The following is a 17,955-nucleotide window of genomic DNA, read 5'->3' as shown; positions in this document are numbered from 1 at the left end:
GCCAACCGCCGCAGAGTTCTTTGGTGTGGAATCCTTTCGCACAGCTTGGTGAGACCTGTTAAATTTGCTTTCCCAAATTGCTAGGAGAGCAGGTCACTGGCTAATGGTCCAGGTTTCTACTAAACTCTTCTAGAATTTAGGGGCCGCAGTAAGAATTCGTTAAGGGTGGTTAGCAACAAGGGAGTTGAAATTTGTTGTGGTAAAATTTACAGCAAGAAAAGAGCTTTGAAAATGATAGGCGATACAACTTTAGCCGAAACATGTACATAACTCGAATACAGCTGCAATGTTTCATAGAGCAAAATTTGAAGACGAATGTGCACCAGCATCTGGTCTAAAATCCATCCCTATTTTCCTAACACTCGCACTGTGTTTTAAGGTAAATATGTTAACGAGGGGTCTCCATTGAATATTACTGATGACAGGACTATCGGCCTGTCATCAAATAATCCAATAGAGACCAATAATCCTACATCCAGTCCATGATCCGGTCATCGCAGTTTGGATTTTTCGAGCGGATCAAAATTCTGTCATCAAATTTGACGTTTGTGTTGTATGTAGTGGTGAGCGTCCATTTTCCACAGTCTTTTTGAAATTAAAATTTCATTTTGTTTAAATTGTCGTCGATTGCCTAAATACATTAACTCTAAGTTATCTTTACTAGACACAGAATAGCTTCAAAGCTGTCGACCGACATCCTATTAAAATTCTTATAGTCTGCACCGTCCTCCTATAGTAAGTCATGAAGTTCCCTTACTTCGAGAAATGGATTAACTCAAAACCAGTAACTACCGACTATAAAGATATATCAACATAAAAGTAAACAACAGATTAACCGTTTCTAATGTCAAATGTGACATTTTAAGTTGCTCATAGCAAGACATAATATGCCCAGTCAACAAAAAAAAAACAATGGATTGCCGATAAAATTGCGGAAGAGAATCTGGATTGGATTTTACTCTTATAGGCTTTCTACACCGAACCGAAAACTCGGTTTTCGCGAGAAAATAGGTTTTCGTCGAAAACCTATACCGAAAACACAAGTTTTCCCATACATTTTTCGTAACCCACAAGTTTTCGTTTTCAACAAGTTTTTGATAAAACCTCTCGAAAACCAGTTGAAATTGACAGATGAAGTAAACAAACTCACCTAATGAACAATTCAAAGCTTATTGAAATGAAATGAAAACATTCAAATATCAATCAGACATAAAAAAAAAAAAACATCTGACAGCTGACTCAGGAGAAAATTTACAGTTTTAATTTCAAACTACATTACATATTGTTATTTGGTTATGGTTAATTAACTGGTAGGTAATATTTTTTATCAATAATAAAACATAGTAAATAATTGTACTTTTTCTTTCTAGAAAATAGAAGAAGAAATAAACAAAAAAGAACAAAAAAAAAGAACAAACCAAGGAAGTTATGGTCCATTCCCGACGAGGAACTCCTCCTGGAGTTATGGGCCGATAAGGAGTCGGGATTGCGTGGTGCAAGAAGAAATCTCCACATTTACAAAGAAATGTCGGTAGCATTTGAGGGTCGGCTAGTGGAGTACACTCCCGACGAAGTGAAGGTGAAGCTGCACAACCTCACAACGAAATATAAGTAAGTGCATACCTACGTCCTACATACATAAATAATTTTACATCGGCCAGAATCTATATTTCACTTTCACTCGAAATAATATTGAAATTCATTGAAATTGGTTAGATTTCAGCTTTATTTCGAATGAAAGTGAAACGTGTTGATGGTGGACGATAGAATATTTACATTCACTAATATATTTTATTCTTTAATAGCCGTGAAAAAAAGAAGATTGGGCCGTCGGGTGGATCACCATCGAAAGGGCATTTGTATTCGAAGATACATTCCATTCTCGGAGAACATCGAATCCATAATCTTCATTTATATATGGAGGACAGCCGTCCCTCAGGTAATTCATAAATTCAATTAAAAAAGCAGCACAAGTTTTTCAACTAACAGATATGTATATTATTTTAATTTGTAGATGATAATGACATTTCAACGGACGCAATTCCGGCTTCTGACGAGTTGAGGTCGAGATCAAGGTCCAGGTCAAGATATTCCTCATCCCAGTTGGACATCAATGACAATCCATCTGCGGAATCCACTTCACCAATCGCTACTTCTTCTACTTCTAGGCCGCGGGCTGAAAAGAAAAAGAAAGGAAAAAATAATGAATGCAAAAGTGATCCGCAGATGGATGAATTTATCGGAGATTGCAAGCAATGGGAGGAGAGGAAATTTGCGTTGGAAGAAGAAAAAGTAACTCTTTTTAAAGATTTCCTTGAAGAGTCAAAAAAATTCAACGAGAAATTTTTTAAAATGTTCGAGTGAAATCAAAAATAAAGAAAAAAAATTAAAATGTATGTTTTGATATTTTTTTGCTAAAGTTATTGAGTGGGTGTAGTTATAGTTTTTGTTTTCGAGGTTTGTAGGTATTATTTATTTGTTCTAATAATTGCAAATTCAGCTCAGATAAAATAGAAAGAAAAAGTTAATTCTGCAGTATAGGATTATACATTTTTGTTTCTAATTATCTCTTTTAATTCTGAAACATTTTAGATTACTGGAATGGAAACTCAATTTATATTTGAAGTAGGGCAGGGTAGGTATTTATAATACGCTTCAGGCATTCTGTGGGAATTTCAAAGCATGGTTGAATGGATATCCAGCAAAAACAGGTGGATTTATTTCCTTCAAATCATTCTTTAAATTGAAAATGGTTGTAAGAAACACTTGGGTGACATAAATTAGAACTCAGAACCGTCTGAACCATCTCAATGAAGAGAGTAGTTTTGAAATGACAGGGGTTTGTATGTAACACTTCCAAGAAATTCATACAAAATTCTTAAAAGTGTTACATACAACTTCTCAAATTATCTATCTGCGTTGAATGTTCTGGTTGTTGTCTTTGCGGATTATTGTTTGTATTCTGCAACCATTGAAGGTTTATTTCATCGTTATTGACATTCATAAAATTATGTAAGACACAGCATGCTTTTATGATCAAGGTACTGTTGTCAATACGGTTATCAAGACCCTTTCCAATTCTTCTAAATCTTGCTTTCAAATGTCCAAAACAGTTTTCAACTACTCTTCGACATTTTGAAAGAGAGTAGTTGAAGTTATTTTCTTCTGCCGTAGCTGCGGTACTAAAAGGAAATGGTTTCATTAAGGATTCAGAAAATCTGAAAGCTGAGTCTCCAATTAGGACTACAGGAACATCCACACCACATAAATTTTTTGACATTTCCTTTAGAATAGGTTGCCGATGCTGTTGTCTTACATAAGAATCTTCGTATATTTGGGAATCATTACAGCGACCTGGAGCTCCTACATTTATGAAAAGAAATCTGTAACTATGAATAGGAATAATTATTAGGACTATTTTTGTAAGAGCAAAAAATCGAATTTACCGATAATCAACCACAGCTAGCAATACAGTTGAATGCCATCCCTTATAATTATAGTAATCTACAGAATCCAGAGCTGGGGCTTGGATCTCAATATGGCACCCATCTTCAGTAAAATTGAAAATTATAAAAAAAAAGTTATTAAGAGTACAAAAATGACTCTTCCAAACCAATACGAAACATTCAGTACGACTACTAAACAACAACAACGTGTTGTTTTGTCTTCTTCAACGTTTCGCATTGGTTTGAGAGATTCTTGAATCTATACTTTACCAATAGCTCCAAAACACTGAGGGAAACCAAGTTTTTCAAAACCACTCACATTTTCTTTTATAGTTTGTTCTGTGAGTGGATAGGCACAAAGGTATTTTGGTTTTAGAACAAGCCAAACTTCTCTACAAAACTCTTTTAATATCATGCCTACTGTGGATATGCCAACGCCAAAGATAGCTGCAACGGTCCTGTATTCAGCAGACGACCCAAGCGTATATATTGCAATGGCTATTCTTTTTTTCAAAGGTATGCACTTTCTAAAGTTGGTATCGTGCATTTCTAGATTTTTCAGCTCATTGCACAATATGTCGAATGTTTCACGGCTCATTCTAAAATGGTGTTTAAAAAACTCATCATTGTTTTCTAAGACTTCGTGTTCCCAAAAAGTGCTTGTACGTATCTGAGATTGAGGTAGAAAGTTTGTTTTTATAATTTAGAGGTAAATGGTATTATTTAAGCTTACCTTTGTCCACATGCTTCTTTGGCGATGATGATTCTCAATTGCATCAATCATACTCTTATTTTTGTTCATTTTCAACATTTTCAAAATAAAACGCTGACGTTTTCTGGTCATGGTAGAGCCTTGAGGTAATGATATGAAGTTGAGCAGGAACTTCATGCTTTGTTCCATTTTCTTTGTATGTATGGAAATCAAACCAATTTGGCGAGAATTCATTTTATTTCACAAATTATTCGAAAACCAATAAATTTTTAAATTAAAAATATACTATTTATACAAAATTTGACAATTAGTATCAAAATAATGGAAATGTCAAACGAAAACTTGTAAATACTCGGTGTGAACACTTTATGAGTTTTCGAAAACTTTTCGCCGAAAACCGGGTTTTCAGTTTGGTGTGGAAAGGCTATTATGGAACCTCAGGGTTAGGGTATTAAAAACCTCGTGAGTGCCTGTACATTTAAAAAAAAAACATACAATTTCGGAAAGAGTTTTGAGTGATACCCCACCCGTGATCGTTATTTCCTATAAATAGCATATCATAAGTCTTGTGTTCAGTCCCTACATAAAAATTCCTTCTCACGAAAAATGCTTTCTCAAATTAGACGTTTGAATTTTGGATAAAAACATTACTGTCACATAGAAATTGTTGATAGTAGTACATACGTACATGTTACTAGGTTCATGTACGCAGTTTACAAGGCAAGACCACCAAATGTATAAGGTCCAAATTTACCCGGAGTACACGACCAAGCCAGAGCCACTTTGACATTATGACATGATTATTTTTATATTTTTCATTTCAGGCACAAGGCAAAATGTGAATAGTAATCAATATAAAAAAATATCAAATAAATTAAAAATGTCCATTCATTTCCTTCGAAAAATATGTTAAAACTACGAAACTTGTAAACAGATAAACATTGCCAAAAGTTAAAAATGCTGACCCAGAATAAATAAAAAGAGGAAAAGAGACATTAACAACTTTTTTCCTTAAATGATTGCATGAGATAGACTGAGATAAGATAAACAGACAGAACTACTTGTTTCGTAGATTCCCCACACACTGTAAAAACGAACATTGACTTGGTGAAAATCAAGCCAAGTCAGTGTTTCCACACACTATTGATTCGGGTAAATCAGACGAGTTTGGCCAGCTTCAATTGTTCACGTTGACAGCAAATTTAAATTGCCTGCAACGAAATTACTTCGTTGGTGCCAACAGAAGCAATTAGCAATAGTCATAAGCTCAGTATTTTGGATTGAATTTGTTGTGAAAGAAGAAGAAAATGTTTTAAATAAAATTAATTTGTATTGTAAGAATTTTGTTTGTTGTTGATTCTATGATATATTTTCTAGACAATTAACTTCTCCTTAGTAAATTGTTCGGGCCGGTTGAAGTGAACAAAGAGGATATCTGAAGCCAAGCGAGCGTGTAGTTCTTATTAGTTCATGTCGTGAGCCCATTACACCCGTCCCCAGAACTTCAGTTGAAATTATTCTTCGAGACAGGCTAGTATTACGGCCTTGTCTGCGCTGAAATGCTGTTCTATGACAGCACAGTAAAGGATTGTCGACAGCAAAGAAAAATCCTTAGGAGAATGTTTGCACTTCAAGAGTTTTCAAAAAAATGAATCTTGAAAGAATACATACTATATAGAACATCTTCACTGTGTGAAAGGAACTACTTGAGACGGTGGGTGGTGATATACTGGAAGTTTTTTGTATGTTCGTATCGAAACGTTTGTTAAACCACTCAATGACGTGATCTCATTCGTTCTTTTGGAGCTCGTAAAAGCCTTACCTTCCTGAAAATCAACTTTAAAGGTACCTAAAATTTGTGTCTTGCATTTCCAGATCCTTTAGTTCATTGCAGAGTATATCGAAAGTTCTGCGGCTCATTCTGAAATGTTTTTTTATCAATACAAAATTTGACAGCCGGTGTTAAACAAATTTAAATGTCAAATAAAAACGTGTTAATGTTCTATGTTAACAATTTTTGGGTTTTCGAAAACTTTTTGCCGAAAACCCGGTTTTGGGTTTGGTGTGAAAAGCCTATAAAACACATCATCGGCAATATCGTGTGGAAAGATGAAATAAACACAATTCCAAACTGTCCCATCGAACAGATCTCTTCTTTGACATATGCCAAAAAAACATCTGACATTTAAAATGTTTTGCCGAAAGCAAAACTAAAACTGCATATTTTTCGGTTTATAATTTTGCCATGCAATAACAAAGAATCAAATACATTTGTTTATTATAAATTTAATCAATTTCAATTCAAATTTATTACGACCACAAACAATGGATGACCTAAATCCTCTCGCTGGAACTGCCCATTTGCTTGAAGAAGTCGATAGTAAGCATAAAACCCCAAAATTGTTTAAAACGTTCCTTCCCTCAAATCCATTTGCACATTTATTCTTTTACAGAAAAACTAATGGTACTCCTTAGAGATGGACGAACCCTCATTGGCTACCTTCGGTCAGTGGATCAATTTGCCAACTTAGTCTTACACAGAACAATCGAAAGAATTCATGTTGGAAATGAATACGGCGATATACCAAGAGGTGTCTTCCTTATTCGCGGAGAAAATGTAGTTCTTTTGGGTGAAATTGTAAGTCACAATTTTTGTTAATCAATTGTGAAAGTTAACTAAACAAACCTTTGCTAGGATCGAGAAAAAGAATCTAATTTGCCATTGAAAGAAATATCAGTGGAAGAAATACTCGATGCGCAACGCCGAGAACAAGAACAACGACAGGAGAAACACAGATTGATATCGAAGGCATTGAAAGAAAGAGGTTTGGCTGTGAATTCTGATATTATAAATGAAGATTGCTTTTAATAAATAATAAAATAAATATACAAAAACCTTCTTAGAACATTTTTATTTATTCAACTCATTCGCCAAAAGGCTGGAGAATCATTTGAATCGTAAGGAGCGAGAGAAAAATATAATTCACTGTTTTCCACTTTAAAAAGCGTGTTTTAATGCATTTTTAATTCGTTTTGGGTTCGATTCCCCACGATCAACGATACAACTAATTCGATAGATTTAAAAAAGAAAAACAATGTGTAGGCACTAAACTTTAAGAAACATTTATTAGTCAAATCAATTTTTGGTATACACGCATAATCAAGACATGTAGAAAGATAAAACAGGAAGATATATTTTTAATTATAAAAAGAAAAATAAACTTAATGATATTTATAATAAATTCTTCCACATTCCATTAAATATATAAATATATTTATATGAATAGAGATATAATTTGAATTATATGTTTTTGGATTTATATTTATTTGTTTATACATTAAATAAAGTCTTATCGTCATCATATCGAAGTCTCTGATCCTACTCCTCCCTGACCACCTGTTGCATTGCCAGTGATTTCAGATATGTATAACTTTTTAGTAACTAAGAAGTTTTCCTTCTTGCTAACGGTATTTTCCTTATTTTCATCGCTACAAGCTGCTCTCTTACGACTTACCGAATTCGTGCTTGACGTAGGAAGGTTGACTTCATCTTCTTCTTCTTCTAACTCTACTGGCCGATTGCCATCGAGACAGTATAACAAACTTGTACTCAATTGAGATTCCTCCAAGTCTTCAATATCCTGGGTAGAACCATAGTCATCGGTTTGACTAAAGAACGACGAATCCACCGGGCTGGCGGTTAAAACACTACGACTGAGAAGGTAATCTCTGCAACAGATGAAATTAAAAATTCAACACAATTCAAAGGAAGAGACCTATAAACATACTTGAAGTGATTAGAAAGTGCACCGTCTCTTGTGTCTTTCTCAATGTCTTGTCTTTTGTTGCCGGAAAATGTCTGTTGTGGACCACAGGATATTTGACCTGCAGCTGAATCTTCATCTTGTTCTCGGAAACTAGACAAGTCGCTTTGGTAAAATGTTTGATTTTGCTCCGACGAGCCTTGGGTTGTTGTCAGCATCACAGGTTTCCTTGAACGTGGTGTCATAATGGATTCCTAAAAATAAACAATTTATTTAGTACATGATTTAAAATCGAAGGAAAATACAGTTAATAGAAACTTTTCCATGCAATTTGGAGAATTTATTAGTCAGAGGTTTACCTGCATAGATTTGGGCATTCTTTGAGTGGATTTTGTTATTGGCGACATTGATCTTCTCTCGAGCATCATAGATGGGGTGCTTGTGATGAGTTCCAAGTTTCGATAGTAGGACAGGTGTGAGGTAGGCATTTCAATTGTGTTGTTGTCCTCATCCCCTTCATGTCCTTCTTCCTCCACCTCCTCCTCCTGCATGGGTTTCTCCAACTCATAGTCGGATTCGGTTTCTTCTTGAAAAGTCCCACTTTCATCACTCACATCACGCCTCAACGAAAACGCCGACCTTCCAAATCTTTTACTAGAATCATTATTTGCAAATGGCAGTCGCAGATTCCCCATGCTCACACCCTTAATAAGCTTCCTTGTCAACGATTTACTTTTAGCTATTGGCAATTCCTTGTGCTCTTTTATAATACGACTTAAGTTTGGTTCGGATTTGTATCTTGAATGATTTTGCTTATTTATTGGAGTCGATGGATTACTTGTATCTTCGTCGTCTTCTTCCAGCGTCGTATATTTCCACAGGACGCTCTTGGTTTCGAGAATACTCGGGACAGGTGTTGAGGTTGTTTTGCCATAAGTATCTTCAATTTTTAGCGGAGTCGTGCAATAAGCCTCTTCTAGTTCACTCGATGTTGTTCGACTGACGGGTGCCGAATTAGATGACAACGACGACGAAGATGTGTGATCTTGTCGTGAAGTCATGGAATTTGTTAGTAAGAGAGAAGATGAAGAAATAGATTTTTTTAGAGGATGCGTTTTAATTGAAAATAAATTAGATGATGTCGATGGTGATGATGAATTAGATGGAGTTCCTGAATTACTATGGAAGGGTATATTCGAGATTGGACTTTGAAATAGAACTCGTAGTTTTGGATTCTTTGTCGCGAAGCTGGGTGTCTATAATTGCGAAGAAAATGTGAAAAGAACCAAACGATAAAACAAACATTTAAATGTCTAATTGGTGTTCTAAGAAATTAAGACCATGGAACTTGAGGTATTAGGGGTTTGGGTTTAGTATAGAATCAAACAAAAACACATGCAATAAGAAAAATATAGTTTTACTCACACCCTGAGAATTCAATGTAACTGGAGTCCTTTTTGGTGTTCTTGAGATGATTCCCTTGTGGAAGATATGCTTCTTTATGGAATCACTAATCGATTTAGCACTTCTTGTGGGCTCAGAATGTTTTATTCGATTCAAAGTTACCAACTGTAATGGAGTTCCTAAAAAAACAAATCAGACATTTATTAATAATCTTTTGGGACTCATGTGACCTCAATTAACCTTGTCCATTTTGTTTGTTAAACTGCTTAATCAACCGTCGTTTCTTTGATGATTCGGGAAGTGTTTGAATATGAGCATACAATTGTGCCAATTCGGTGTCGGTATTATTCGAACCCTGAGCTGCCGCAGTCTTCTCCCGATCAACAAACGTATACACAGTATTCACCGTCGACATGTCCGAAATCGATTCGTCAAGAGTTTGCTCTGGGGACATGGTTTTTTTTCGCTTTCTCTCGAGGAAATAAGCTCGTATATCGGTTGCTAGTTTTGCAGGAATCTCAAATACCACCAATCCTTTGGTTATCATGTAGGTTATAATGGCGCACATGGTTTGGGCGACATAATGCAAAGCTTCAGGTGGTAAATTTCGGGGACAGATCAAATGAGGTGCAAACAGAGTGGCCAGATTTTCCGACGACATTTTATTCTGGTTTGCATGATTCGAAACAATGTGAAGCATCTCAATGATGTCCTGGAGGAGAGTTCGATTTTCGTGGGGCAGCAGAAGGAGGAGCAATTGCATCGAATTCAATATGTGCTGTTCTTTCTTTTTGTCGACTATGGCGGTAACCGGCGGCGGCAGTGCATTGCACAGAGGAGCAATTTGGGAATGAGCTGGATAGTGGGCGTCAGTGAGAACAGGTTCATGTAGTTCGGCTAGGAAGCTCTTGAAGACAGTTGCACAGTCATGAACTGAATATCCTTTGGTCAGATCGAGTTGTTGTTCGCTTTGAATTAGCGAACGAAGTTCGTTTTGTCGAGAGGCTGAGCCGGTTTTTCGAAAGATTCCTTCTTGGATGACATCTGAAAGAGGAAAATAAGAGTAGCAAACAAATGGTTCAGAAAGAAGAATATAAAAACGATGGAAGGACGAATTAGGTACGTACTCTCTTCCATCAGAATAAACATTTTCAAATTCCTAAGCTGCTTTATGAAGTTATGATCTAATAAAGGACGATTGGTCTCTGGAGGACTGGCATTAGCCTTCCCTGATGTACAGCTTTTCATTTTCTTCGATAAACGATTCCATTTCTTTAATTTTCCCTTCTCATAGTAAATTACTTCATGACATGGTAAATCAAATCTTTAATCATAGGAAGAGGAAATTATATTTTTTAGAGGTCTGCAGATGTTAGGAAATTATGAAGTCTCAACTCACTCGTCGGTATTAAGATCCAATTGAAAGGAGAGGTGCATTCTAACGAGAGTTTTGAACTTTTCATAGTTACTACGACGCATCTTCTCGGCAATTTCAATATCGGACAAATGCGAAACACAAACTTCATCCATTTCAACTAAATTTGTATTTATTTGTTTATGGAAAATAACAAAAATAATATTAAACAATAACTTAAGGAATATCATGCTAATTAGAAGGAAAACATGTTGGCATGTTTTTGTGGAACTTTTAGACGATCATTGGGGACAAGGAGATCACTGATGGGAATTATAAATATTTGTATATATTTATTTTTTGTTTAGTTAAATAATTTGACTGAAGATTCTATTCTGGAAACAGAAAAATCCAAATTATTTTGCACAAAACTTGAGGAAACTTAAAAACCGCTGACATTTGAATTAAAAATTAAATTGAAATATAAAATAAAACAGTCTGCAAGGAATGTGCAGAAGTGACAGTTTGGAAAAGAAAGTGGTGCGCTCAGAAATTCAGTTCGATGGAGGCCTTCGGGTAATGCAACCAAAGCCTTACAGTGTTACCCTGAGGCCACACCTAATTTTAAAGTATGATGTCTACTAAACAATTTAAAGTTTCTCACCCAATAAACTGAGTAAATTTGTTGCAGGCAACTTAAAGTTGTGTGGAGTTCATTTCAGTTTCCGCCAAAAGCAACTAAGTTCCCCTGGCTCAACTTTCTTATAGCAGAGCACGAATTTTCTTACTTGGATTTTTTTTCGGAACACATGCCCTTAATAAATATTTCCTTACACAAACTTTCCACATTTCTTCATTATATTTTGTTTCAGTGATGAGTGATGACCTATATGTTTTCTTTGGGATTTCATTGAAAATGGTGACATTGGTGCATGCCTGCTCAACACCTACGATAAAACAAAGAAGTTAATTGCGATGGATTGAAACCGAAAAAGTTAGATTCAGGTGCAACTCAAAGAGACTTTCAATCACGAAAGATCTACTTTATGCTTAATTCAAGTTTCCAGCGATCGAAGTTGCCTGACAAACAACTACAAAGATTTAAGTTCTTTCGTGGTGAGTGCTCTCAAATATAAGCGATTGATTACAAAATTTGAAGAACCAGAATTTCAAATTAAAAAAACAAAATTAATAGGGTTTTTGTCCAGTAAGACATTTTATTTTGATATTTAAAGAATCATTTTTAAAGAAAAATCAATGGACTTTTATTTATTTGTAAATTAAAACGGTTGTAGCACCATATCCTATTTATGAAATTTTTGATTTTTAGTAACGTAGTAGATTTTAAAATGTTAAAGGAGGACAGCTTCAAAAGTGACAGCTATTTGAAACAAACCAAACGTTTAAAGAAACACAAACACGCTTCAGCTTCGGCTTCGCCTGACGTTTACGAGTTCAGCCATAGGAATTCAATGCATGCTATCACAATGAAGCTTCGACCTCACGTTTCATTTGACAATCGTAAGGAAATAACGTAATGTTACGTAATGTGACTCCAAATGAAAGCTCTAGTTCAAATTTTTTGAACATCTGCTTTGTTTGGCAGCTCATCACCTGTAAAAATGTCAACAAACAAAATACATTTGCTTTTATAGGCTGTGTGAGCTACTTCCGCGATAAATTTAAAATAACAGCCGCTAATGACAGAAGTGCCATTTTAGAAATGTCATATTGGGACCACTCAAAGCAACCGCGAAGCAGGCCCAACGTAACGCAGACGAAGACGAAGCTGAAGCGTGTTTATGTTTCAGCCATTATATCTCCAAACGATACGTTACGTAAGTAGGTGTAAGAAGAACTAGTTTGAAAAAACGTCGAATGTCTCGAAACGTAAATAGGTTGCAATTCCTGAAATAGTCGTCAGCCATCTTTTTTTTTCCTTATTAAATCCAATTATTGTAATCTTCTTGACAGATCGTTCATAGTAACCATATAAAATGTCCACCATTGAACAAAATGACCCTAATTTTCAATCAGCTTAACATTTTCGTCTGACAGAATTCTGTAAAAGGAGTTATAAAAAATTGAATCAGCTGTTTAGGGTAATTAATAACCGACAAAATGAAAACATATTTTTAACAAACAATGACTGTGCAATTATACAATTGTTCTCAATTGAAAAATCCCATTTTCGAGAAAGAAATTTCATCAAAGTATTTTGATTTTCTCCCTGAGTTGCCAAGTGAGCACACTACCTAAAAAGAAAATACAAACAAAATACGCATGTTTAAAGTAGTATTCACATGAGCGCGACTAACGAACGACGAATGAATTATAAAATGTGAGTTTATATACGTTTGAAGACATAATTCCACACAAATTCTTAACAAAACGATAGCAATATAGTTTCTATTTGATTTATGAAACATACTTTAACTTTTCAATATCATATATTAATAAATTTAAGAAAACAAATTTATTTGTCGCGAAAAAAATTATGGTTGATACGAACTGTGAAACTTTATTCGCCTTCCACATTATCCACACTCGCAACGAATAAAATAATCGCGCGTACTTAACCTAAAAAATCATTCTTATTTTGGTTTCGGTTGTGAATTGTGTTCGGCTGTGGCTTCATTCGCGACGAATGAAAAACTCTCATGTGAAAGAAACGTCAAAATCGACGAATATTCGTTCATTCGTTGGTCGTGCTCATGTGAATAGTACTTAAAACAAATTCAAAATTACATTCCTTAATTACAAATGGCAACTCTTGTCGTTACAAACCGTATCAATTTCGTTAAGTTAACACAACGATTCGTCATCGTGAAGAAAACGTGAAGTCGTGAACGTGATAAATTTCACTCACGGCCTCACGCACTATCGTTGTCGTGTCGTAGCATAGACTTCTGTCATCCATCACATAATATTCTGGTTTTACGAATTTACGAAAACATAAACTGTTATTTGTTTTGTTTACTTTTAATTTTTAACATAAAAATATTTACTCCATCTCTTCCAATTGGCGTTTCCTTACTGCTACTGGTCACTAAATGGATCCGTCCGATTTGGAACTAGTGCGGGGAGTTCGTGCCACTCCAGCACTATTTGATAATACAAACTCTGATTTTAAGTTTGCCTACAGAAAAGAGAAAATATGGGTCGAACTATCAGAATACCTCGGAATCAACAGTAAGACAACGACGAGTACAAAAGGGAAAAGCTCAAGTCTTTTGGAACTTTATATTTTTTATTCTAGTGAATGATGCACGTCGACGATGGACTTGTTTGCGAGATAGATACACTAGAGAGTTGAAAAACCGTCGTCTCAATCCCAACATCGACTATCCACAAGATGAATTCTACAAAGAAATGGACTTCCTCCGACCCTATGTCCGAAAACGAAAGTAAGTAGTATCTAAATTAATGAAAAACTAAATAACCATCATTCTTAACTCTCTCAAAGGGAAAGAAGTTCAATAATCTGTAAAATAAAATCAAAAACCAGCTGGGATGGCCGGTTGGACAAACATGACTACAGCACGTGTGATAGTAGTTATTCGAATAATAATTGTAAATTGGAATCAGACGAACAAAACACCATTGAAGAGGTTAATGTCGAAGAAATTCTACATAACTACCAAATTGAAAAAGCCGACAGTGTGTCCATGGTGATGGATTCAAACAATGAAATAACCGAAGACGGCGATGGTGATGATGCTGACGAAGAGGAGACCCTAAATCAAGAGAACTTCGAATATCAAGTTCAAATGATTACAGAGGACGATAAGAGTCCCATGCAACATGCCACAATCCAGAGTTGTAAAATAATTGCAGAAAATCCAGTCGAGATAACGCCGCAAACAAGCAAACACCAACTCAACAACTCTTCGAAGTCTTGTGACAACACCGAGACGGAAGATGACTTCTTCTGCAAGAGCGTGTGTGTTTACTTGCGACAGTTAAATCGAGTTCATAAGATTAAAGCCAAAGTGGAAATGTTCAAAATATTACAAAAGTATATCGAAATCGAGGAAGGCGTGAATGGTTAAAGGAAGAGTAACTTATTCTTTGTAGGTTTTAAGGGATTTGTATAGAAAGAAAAGGAAATAAAAGAGTTTTACTTAAATTAGAAATTAATTACTGTTTTTCTTCCTGATAAAAAATTAATTTACATAAGAATGTGAGAGTAATTTATTTTAATTTTGGTAATTTTAAATAAAAGGGAAATACGCAGGACGTCATTTGTTTTCATGTCGCAGTAAAATCAAACAAAAGAAAGAAATAATTTACATGGTTTATGCTTAAATTTAGAAGAATTGCCATTTTAACGACTTCTCCGTTGAGGTGATGGGTTCTCCTCTACGACAACAGTTTTGGTCATGACATCGTAGAACGTTCGATTGTTCTTCAAGAACAAGAAAACAAAACAAACCGGAAACAACAGAGCTAAAACCAAGTTTTTTGCTATTGCACGGAAGAAAGCTCTTCGAAAACCTGGATTCGATGCTGGGTACATAACGGCACGTATCGGACCGTTTCCATTAAAGTCTGGTTCATCTAAGCGGACTGTAAGCATTTCCACATAGACAATTCTCAGTCGAAGTAGGAGTTTTCCTGGTGTTGCCCCACCAACAATTACACGTCCATTCATCGTCCATACGGCTTCATAGAGGCAGACAAAAACCTTCATAAGAATTTCCAGAGCTACAAGATCAGAGGATAGTGATAGCAAGTCTGATATGCTCAGGAATTTTGTTTCATTCTCGTTCACAGACCTCCGCAAGTAATCGCTGTCGAATTCGTAACTTCTGAAAAAGAAGAGACCAACTTATAGAACTTTGCCTCACAGTCAGAAGCCAGTAATTATTTACAAATCCAAGTCGAAAACATTCAAAAACGTGAAAGTGAGTGCCACTTTTAGGAGCAAGAGAATAGAGACGTCTATCATTTCGGCGACAAATCGCTTCCACAGTGGTGCAACCACAAACTCATAGCCCTCTTCTTGATTGGGAGTAGCTGCAAAAGGTCGAAATTTTAGGTACAATTGGAATAGTTGGATATAAAAACTCACTGTTTGGATTAACGTTCAATCTTGTTCGATCTGAGCTTGAAGTTGGAGACGCAGTTGTTGAATTTAGATTTGGGTTTGGTTCAGCAGCATTCGGTTGCGTTGGGGTAGGGACAGTTCCATCGATATTCAAGCCATTCACGGTAAAGTAATTGGGATAGTTCGCAGCCAAATAGTATGGAAAACATGCATTGGCATGTTGAATAACTTGTTGTCGACGAAGCCACTGCTCTAGTTGTTTAAAATACTCTTCCTTGACTTCCTTGGAAGGTATTTCTGGCTTCGTTTTCATTCCGAATTTATTTATAATTTCAAGTTCTAATCAAATTTTAGACAACAATCCTAGTCTAGTTCTTCTAGATAAGGACAGCTCAGACTTTAAGAGTTTTGAGAAATATTTACCTTTTTTGACAAATGTCAAAAATCATTCAAACAGCTGTATTCTGAAAAAAGCCGCTGTGCAATCGATCCTAATCCAGTGGCTCTCAAATTTTCAAGTGTATGGAAAATAAAAATACACATATCGTATTATTTTGGAAAATCACGTCAAATGGAATATTTACAAGTAACATTAAAAAACTTCCATTTATTGTCACAGAACCTAGCTTCGACTTCCTTTTTGTATTATTGGCTTCTATAATTTTCTAAGTCTTGAATACATTTAAGCTATCAATGATCAATCTCAAAAGCAACGCATAAAGGAAAATAAAATTAAGTTGTAGCTTTATTAAATTTAAGCCTGGTACTATCGATTCGTATTTCGGTACAGACAAGAACAGGTAAAGCGCCCAATACACGATACAATCTATCGTACCGACTTGAGTTGTACCGATATCGGTACGACTAGCTCACGATTTGATCAACTGTCAAAATAGTTCCTCATTTTCATCTTCTATTCTTTGTTTAGAGTTTTATTTTGAGATTGTGGCAAAAATTAAATCATGAGTGACTTAAATAGAAGAAAAAAAGTTATATTAATATGTGCCAGTGTTATATTAAGTGAGAAACTTGAAAAAAGAAGAAAAAGAAAGTGGGCCAAGGAGTGGCTCCTAGAAAGATCATTACATTCGGACATTTATCTGGTTAACAAACTTAAGTTAATTGAGCCCGAAGATTATAAATGCTATTTACGCATGAATGAAAGGCAATTTCGGGAGATTCTTAGTTTAGTGGAGCCTTATATAAAAAAACAAGACACTTTAATGAGATCAGCTATATCGGCTGAACAGCGATTAATTTTAACACTACGATTTTTAGCCACGGGAAGTGATTATAGTGATCTCCAATTTAGTTCACGAATATCTCCTCAAGCTATTGGAAAAAATATTCCAGAAACTTGCCTGGCATGGCAATATACAAAACATTAAAGAGGAGATATTTAAAGGTACATTTATTTTTAAGCATAATTTATGTAAAATGTTATGAGTCAATAATTTTATTTCAGTTTCCATCTTCTGAAAGTGACTGGAAAGCCAAAGGAAGTTCTCAAATTTGCTATTTTTTTGCGGACGAAGTCTTTATTTGCGTTGGGGTTTATTTCCTTGCATTTTTCAGCCAGCTCCTGCAGTCCTGCTTCTCTTAATATATTGTTGCTATAATCTGGAATGTAAACATTCCACAGACAAGGCAACGACCTGTATTTGTCAATAAATTCTAACCAGAATTCTTTTTCTGTAATTGAAACCATTTTCTACTACTAACTTGCTGCCAGTCAAAACAAAAACATCGGTTTCAACGGTCGTCACATACGTTAGAAACGGTACGATTCTCATCAAAGCAGTCGTATGCAACCTCTCGTTTTCGCTCGATAGCATTCGACCATGCGATTCCAGTACAGCGGATACTTTGTTTTACACACACAATACAATCATCACATGCGATTCAACTTTTGTACGATAATCGGTACAATAATTGTATCGTGTATTGGGCGCTTTAAGACCAGACAAGACCAGCCAAGACCAGACAAGACCAAACAAGACCAGACAAGATCAGACAAGACCAGACAAGACCAGACAAGACCAAACAAGACCAGACAAGATCAGACAAGACCAGACAAGACCAGACAAGACCAGACAAGACCAGACAAGACCAGACAAGACCAGACAAGACCAGACAAGACCAGACAAGACCAGACAAGACCAGACAAGACCAGACAAGACCAGACAAGACCAGACAAGACCAGACAAGACCAGACAAGACCAGAC

The 17,955-nt window shown here is 35.6% G+C and overlaps 6 protein-coding genes across 6 annotated transcripts; 3 read left to right on the top strand and 3 right to left on the bottom strand.

Annotated features, from left to right (window-relative positions):
- Nucleotides 1-973: 973 nt before the first annotated feature.
- On the top strand, nucleotides 974-2,857 carry LOC129941149 (uncharacterized). The gene is made up of 3 exons (XM_056049709.1): nucleotides 974-1,611; nucleotides 1,806-1,939; nucleotides 2,015-2,857. Exons 1-3 carry the CDS (start codon nucleotides 1,526-1,528, stop codon nucleotides 2,362-2,364), a joined length of 570 nt encoding a protein of 189 aa, XP_055905684.1. The 5' UTR covers nucleotides 974-1,525; the 3' UTR covers nucleotides 2,365-2,857.
- Nucleotides 2,858-2,887: 30 nt separating this feature from the next.
- Nucleotides 2,888-4,558, bottom strand: LOC129950802 (putative nuclease HARBI1). Its single transcript, XM_056062722.1, has 4 exons — nucleotides 4,180-4,558; nucleotides 3,717-4,116; nucleotides 3,447-3,549; nucleotides 2,888-3,389 (listed from the first exon to the last, which is right to left on the bottom strand). The coding sequence occupies exons 1-4, from the start codon at nucleotides 4,390-4,392 to the stop codon at nucleotides 2,888-2,890; spliced, it is 1,218 nt and encodes a 405-aa protein (XP_055918697.1). The 5' UTR covers nucleotides 4,393-4,558.
- Nucleotides 4,559-6,333: 1,775 nt separating this feature from the next.
- On the top strand, nucleotides 6,334-7,064 carry LOC129940283 (U6 snRNA-associated Sm-like protein LSm1). Its single transcript, XM_056048571.1, has 3 exons — nucleotides 6,334-6,538; nucleotides 6,612-6,796; nucleotides 6,854-7,064. Exons 1-3 carry the CDS (start codon nucleotides 6,484-6,486, stop codon nucleotides 7,025-7,027), a joined length of 414 nt encoding a protein of 137 aa, XP_055904546.1. The 5' UTR covers nucleotides 6,334-6,483; the 3' UTR covers nucleotides 7,028-7,064.
- Nucleotides 7,065-7,270: 206 nt separating this feature from the next.
- On the bottom strand, nucleotides 7,271-11,228 carry LOC129940028 (rho GTPase-activating protein gacII). Its single transcript, XM_056048252.1, has 7 exons — nucleotides 10,726-11,228; nucleotides 10,454-10,650; nucleotides 9,567-10,370; nucleotides 9,348-9,505; nucleotides 8,282-9,178; nucleotides 7,947-8,176; nucleotides 7,271-7,887 (listed from the first exon to the last, which is right to left on the bottom strand). The coding sequence occupies exons 1-7, from the start codon at nucleotides 10,929-10,931 to the stop codon at nucleotides 7,518-7,520; spliced, it is 2,862 nt and encodes a 953-aa protein (XP_055904227.1). The 5' UTR covers nucleotides 10,932-11,228; the 3' UTR covers nucleotides 7,271-7,517.
- Nucleotides 11,229-13,526: 2,298 nt separating this feature from the next.
- LOC129941311 (transcription factor Adf-1) lies at nucleotides 13,527-14,820 on the top strand. Its single transcript, XM_056049911.1, has 3 exons — nucleotides 13,527-13,872; nucleotides 13,940-14,087; nucleotides 14,147-14,820. The coding sequence occupies exons 1-3, from the start codon at nucleotides 13,734-13,736 to the stop codon at nucleotides 14,730-14,732; spliced, it is 873 nt and encodes a 290-aa protein (XP_055905886.1). The 5' UTR covers nucleotides 13,527-13,733; the 3' UTR covers nucleotides 14,733-14,820.
- Nucleotides 14,821-14,856: 36 nt separating this feature from the next.
- Nucleotides 14,857-16,151, bottom strand: LOC129941310 (uncharacterized). Its single transcript, XM_056049910.1, has 3 exons — nucleotides 15,755-16,151; nucleotides 15,555-15,699; nucleotides 14,857-15,491 (listed from the first exon to the last, which is right to left on the bottom strand). Exons 1-3 carry the CDS (start codon nucleotides 16,041-16,043, stop codon nucleotides 15,008-15,010), a joined length of 918 nt encoding a protein of 305 aa, XP_055905885.1. The 5' UTR covers nucleotides 16,044-16,151; the 3' UTR covers nucleotides 14,857-15,007.
- Between the last annotated feature and the right edge of the window lie 1,804 nt (nucleotides 16,152-17,955).

The sequence above is a fragment of the Eupeodes corollae genome, chromosome 1 (genome assembly GCF_945859685.1).
Source record: "Eupeodes corollae chromosome 1, idEupCoro1.1, whole genome shotgun sequence".
Lineage (NCBI taxonomy): Eukaryota > Metazoa > Arthropoda > Insecta > Diptera > Syrphidae > Eupeodes > Eupeodes corollae.
This window is presented reverse-complemented; position numbering and strand designations above follow the sequence as displayed.

Coding starts and splice junctions, on each gene's coding strand:
- LOC129941149 (XM_056049709.1), top strand. CDS start 1,526: ATGTCGGTAGCATTTGAGGGTCGGCTAGTGGAGTACACTCCCGACGAA. Junction 1,612..1,805: donor AACCTCACAACGAAATATAA/GTAAGTGCATAC, acceptor ATTCTTTAATAG/CCGTGAAAAAAAGAAGATTG. Junction 1,940..2,014: donor GGAGGACAGCCGTCCCTCAG/GTAATTCATAAA, acceptor TTTAATTTGTAG/ATGATAATGACATTTCAACG.
- LOC129950802 (XM_056062722.1), bottom strand. CDS start 4,392: ATGAATTCTCGCCAAATTGGTTTGATTTCCATACATACAAAGAAAATG. Junction 3,550..3,716: donor TCAGTGTTTTGGAGCTATTG/GTAAAGTATAGA, acceptor ATTTTACTGAAG/ATGGGTGCCATATTGAGATC. Junction 3,390..3,446: donor CTAGCTGTGGTTGATTATCG/GTAAATTCGATT, acceptor TCCTATTCATAG/TTACAGATTTCTTTTCATAA.
- LOC129940283 (XM_056048571.1), top strand. CDS start 6,484: ATGGATGACCTAAATCCTCTCGCTGGAACTGCCCATTTGCTTGAAGAA. Junction 6,539..6,611: donor TTTGCTTGAAGAAGTCGATA/GTAAGCATAAAA, acceptor ATTCTTTTACAG/AAAAACTAATGGTACTCCTT. Junction 6,797..6,853: donor TAGTTCTTTTGGGTGAAATT/GTAAGTCACAAT, acceptor AACCTTTGCTAG/GATCGAGAAAAAGAATCTAA.
- LOC129940028 (XM_056048252.1), bottom strand. CDS start 10,931: ATGATATTCCTTAAGTTATTGTTTAATATTATTTTTGTTATTTTCCAT. Junction 10,371..10,453: donor GTTTATTCTGATGGAAGAGA/GTACGTACCTAA, acceptor TTCCTCTTTCAG/ATGTCATCCAAGAAGGAATC. Junction 9,506..9,566: donor TAACAAACAAAATGGACAAG/GTTAATTGAGGT, acceptor TTGTTTTTTTAG/GAACTCCATTACAGTTGGTA.
- LOC129941311 (XM_056049911.1), top strand. CDS start 13,734: ATGGATCCGTCCGATTTGGAACTAGTGCGGGGAGTTCGTGCCACTCCA. Junction 13,873..13,939: donor AGAATACCTCGGAATCAACA/GTAAGACAACGA, acceptor TTTTTATTCTAG/TGAATGATGCACGTCGACGA. Junction 14,088..14,146: donor CCCTATGTCCGAAAACGAAA/GTAAGTAGTATC, acceptor ACTCTCTCAAAG/GGAAAGAAGTTCAATAATCT.
- LOC129941310 (XM_056049910.1), bottom strand. CDS start 16,043: ATGAAAACGAAGCCAGAAATACCTTCCAAGGAAGTCAAGGAAGAGTAT. Junction 15,700..15,754: donor ATTGAACGTTAATCCAAACA/GTGAGTTTTTAT, acceptor GACCTTTTGCAG/CTACTCCCAATCAAGAAGAG. Junction 15,492..15,554: donor AATGTTTTCGACTTGGATTT/GTAAATAATTAC, acceptor CTTCTTTTTCAG/AAGTTACGAATTCGACAGCG.